General features: G+C 36.2%; 1 protein-coding gene across 1 annotated transcript; it reads right to left on the bottom strand.

Moving 5' to 3' along the window:
* Positions 1 to 977: 977 nt before the first annotated feature.
* Positions 978 to 1,962, bottom strand: LOC123602428 (olfactory receptor 51F2-like). The gene has a single exon (XM_045486917.1). It carries the CDS (start codon positions 1,960 to 1,962, stop codon positions 1,018 to 1,020), a length of 945 nt encoding a protein of 314 aa, XP_045342873.1. The 3' UTR covers positions 978 to 1,017.
* Positions 1,963 to 2,758: the final 796 nt, after the last annotated feature.

A 2,758-nucleotide genomic window follows, 5' to 3' on the forward strand; every position in this document is an offset into this window, starting at 1 on the left:
TGGGCTTATGCAAACTGGGATAAATTCCAGAGACTGTGATCTCAGGTTCCAAAATAGCCCTTTGCCTATGCAATTTGAATTGTTCAGATGGACTATTTGATAGTCCAATATGTTCAGTTCAATTCAACAACTATCACTGAGTATCTGCTATGTGAAAGGTATTCTGCTAGGTATTATAGAAGTTTCAAGGCTTTTTTTATTTAGGGAATTTATAGACTTGTGGCAGCCATTTTATATTAATATTAATATATATTTATATTTCTATTATTTCCATTTCTATGCCAAAAGTACATAAAGGCAAAAAAGATACTGGCAAAGTACTATAAAAGGTGAAATATAGGAAGGCAAGATCAAGTACCATTGGGCAATCATGAAAAATTTAATGACGAAACTATTTAACGATGAGCCTTGACATACCAGAATTTCAAAGTGGAGGGTGGGTATCAAGATTGAAATAGAGTCAACAGTGAAGCTCAAGTTAACAGTGAACAGCTTTAGGAAAGTTGCATGTACATGAAGAAACAGTTAGCTGACTGCTTTTCCTAGACTGTGAGTATGTGAAAAGAGAGAGAGAGATAGATTAAATTTTAAAGGAAAGTTGAATCCAAATTTTGGAGGACTATATCAGAGATAGGAGCAGTTGCTTCATTTAGTTGGTGTATGAGAAGTGACCATGAAAGAGATACTTACTTATTGTTTTGTTATTAAATTTTACTTGTGCTGTATATTTAGAAAATTAATTCAAAGTGAATGATGTGTGGTTTTAGGTGGAAACATCAGAGATACAGGAAGTCAGTTATCTATAGGAATAGGGTAACTGAGAGGTAGTGAGAATCTGAATCAGTATTTTGGTGGTAGAAAAGATAAGATTGCCTTAGGTAGAACTAACAGCATTGTGGAGATATTTGAATTGGATGGCATCTAGTTCCACCCATCTCTAAAATTTCATGAGTTATAACTCCAATTTATGATCAATTTTTACTGACTTTGAAATGGGTCTTTATGGGCCAGTAATTGTTAAATATGAGTTCCCTTGGAACATACCAGTTTGAGCACAGATTTTTGAATCTGCTTTGTTTTCACACTATAAATGATGGGATTCATTACAGGGGGAATGAGCAAGTAAATATTAGCAATCAGTGTGGGCACATATGGTGGAGAATGTTTTCCAAATCTGTGAACAAAAGACAGGCTGATTAAAGGGATGTAGAATATGGCCACAGCCGTGATATGAGAAATGCAGGTGCTGAAGGCCTTTTTCCTCTCCTCTGGGGATGCAATGTTGAGAACTGAGCGAATTATCAGGACATAGGAAATCAGGATAAAAATAGAGTCCACTCCAGCAGTAGAGATAATTGCAGTTAGTCCAAATGCACTGTTGATCTTTGTGTCTGAACATGAGAGCTTCATTACATCAGGGTGGAAACAGTAGGAATGATGGAGCACATGACTGCGGCAGAATGATAGACGCTTGAGAAGAAGGACTAGTGGTATCAGAATGACAGTTCCCCTGGTAACGACTGCCAAACCAATCTGTGCAATCCTTTCATGAGTTAGAATGGTAGCGTATCTCAAGGGGTTGGAAATGGCCACAAAACGATCAAAAGCCATAGCCAGGAGCACTGAAGATTCCATGAAAGTGAAGAGGTGAATGAAGAACATCTGTGATAAGCAGGCATTAAAGCTGATCTCCCTGGCATTGAGCCAGAATATTCCTAGTACTGTCACCAGTGTAGAGATGCATAAGCCAATGTCAGTGGTGGACAACATGGAGAGGAAATAGTACATGGGCTCATGGAGGCTTGGCTCAGTGAAGATTACGAAGAGGATCAGGGTATTCCCAGAAAGAGCAGTTAAATAGAGGCAGCAGAAGGGGATGGAAATCCAAGCATGGGCCCATTCAAGTCCAGGCACCCCAGTCAAGAGGAAAGTAGGGAAAGTAGAATTGTGGAAAATTGGCATTATGGTCTGCAGGAGCTGAGTTATCTTGTAATATCTTGATTTTCTAAATTTAGAATTTAAAAATTACTTTTTGTTAAAGTTTAATACACAAAAACTTAGTAAAGTGCACAAAACTTTAGAGTACAGCTCAATAAAGTTTGGCATCTATATGGACTCATATAAATCCTTTCAAGATAAACTGATAGACTATTACCAGCAACCCAGAAGTCTTCCTAATGCCTCATCCTAATCAATCTCTTCTCCTATTGTAACCATTATTCTGACTTCTCTTATCATAATTAATTTTCCCTCTTCTTGATCTTTATATAAATAGAATCATACAGTATATACTACTTGCCTCTGGCTTCTTTCACTCAATATTATATCTGTGGGATTTGTCAGTGGAATGAGATATTTAACTAAGTTCAATTTAATTTCATACCTAGCTATGAAATTGGTGTTTGGTGTGTATCACTTACTACCCTGGACTCTGATCAATATTTTTTTTGTTACATTTTTTATCCTTCAACTGGATTATAAGCTTATACTTATTAATATGGTCTCATGAAAATAAGAGGTTATTTTTAGCTAATCTTTGCTTAGTAGAATTCTTTGCTCATAGGAGATATTCAATATGTTTTTTGCTAATTTCTGTTTTATTTGCCCTTTCTGAAATACTCTAACCATGAGTAGATCCTGGCCTAAGAAAATAATTGGTTCCTTTTTGCCTTGGAATTTTAGAATTATTAAATTCAGATTCCAAGTGAAAATTTATTTTGACTTAGCAGAGAACATCAGGGACAACCCAGGAATCTAC

This window comes from Leopardus geoffroyi, chromosome D1 (genome assembly GCF_018350155.1).
Source record: "Leopardus geoffroyi isolate Oge1 chromosome D1, O.geoffroyi_Oge1_pat1.0, whole genome shotgun sequence".
Taxonomy (NCBI): Eukaryota; Metazoa; Chordata; class Mammalia; order Carnivora; family Felidae; genus Leopardus; species Leopardus geoffroyi.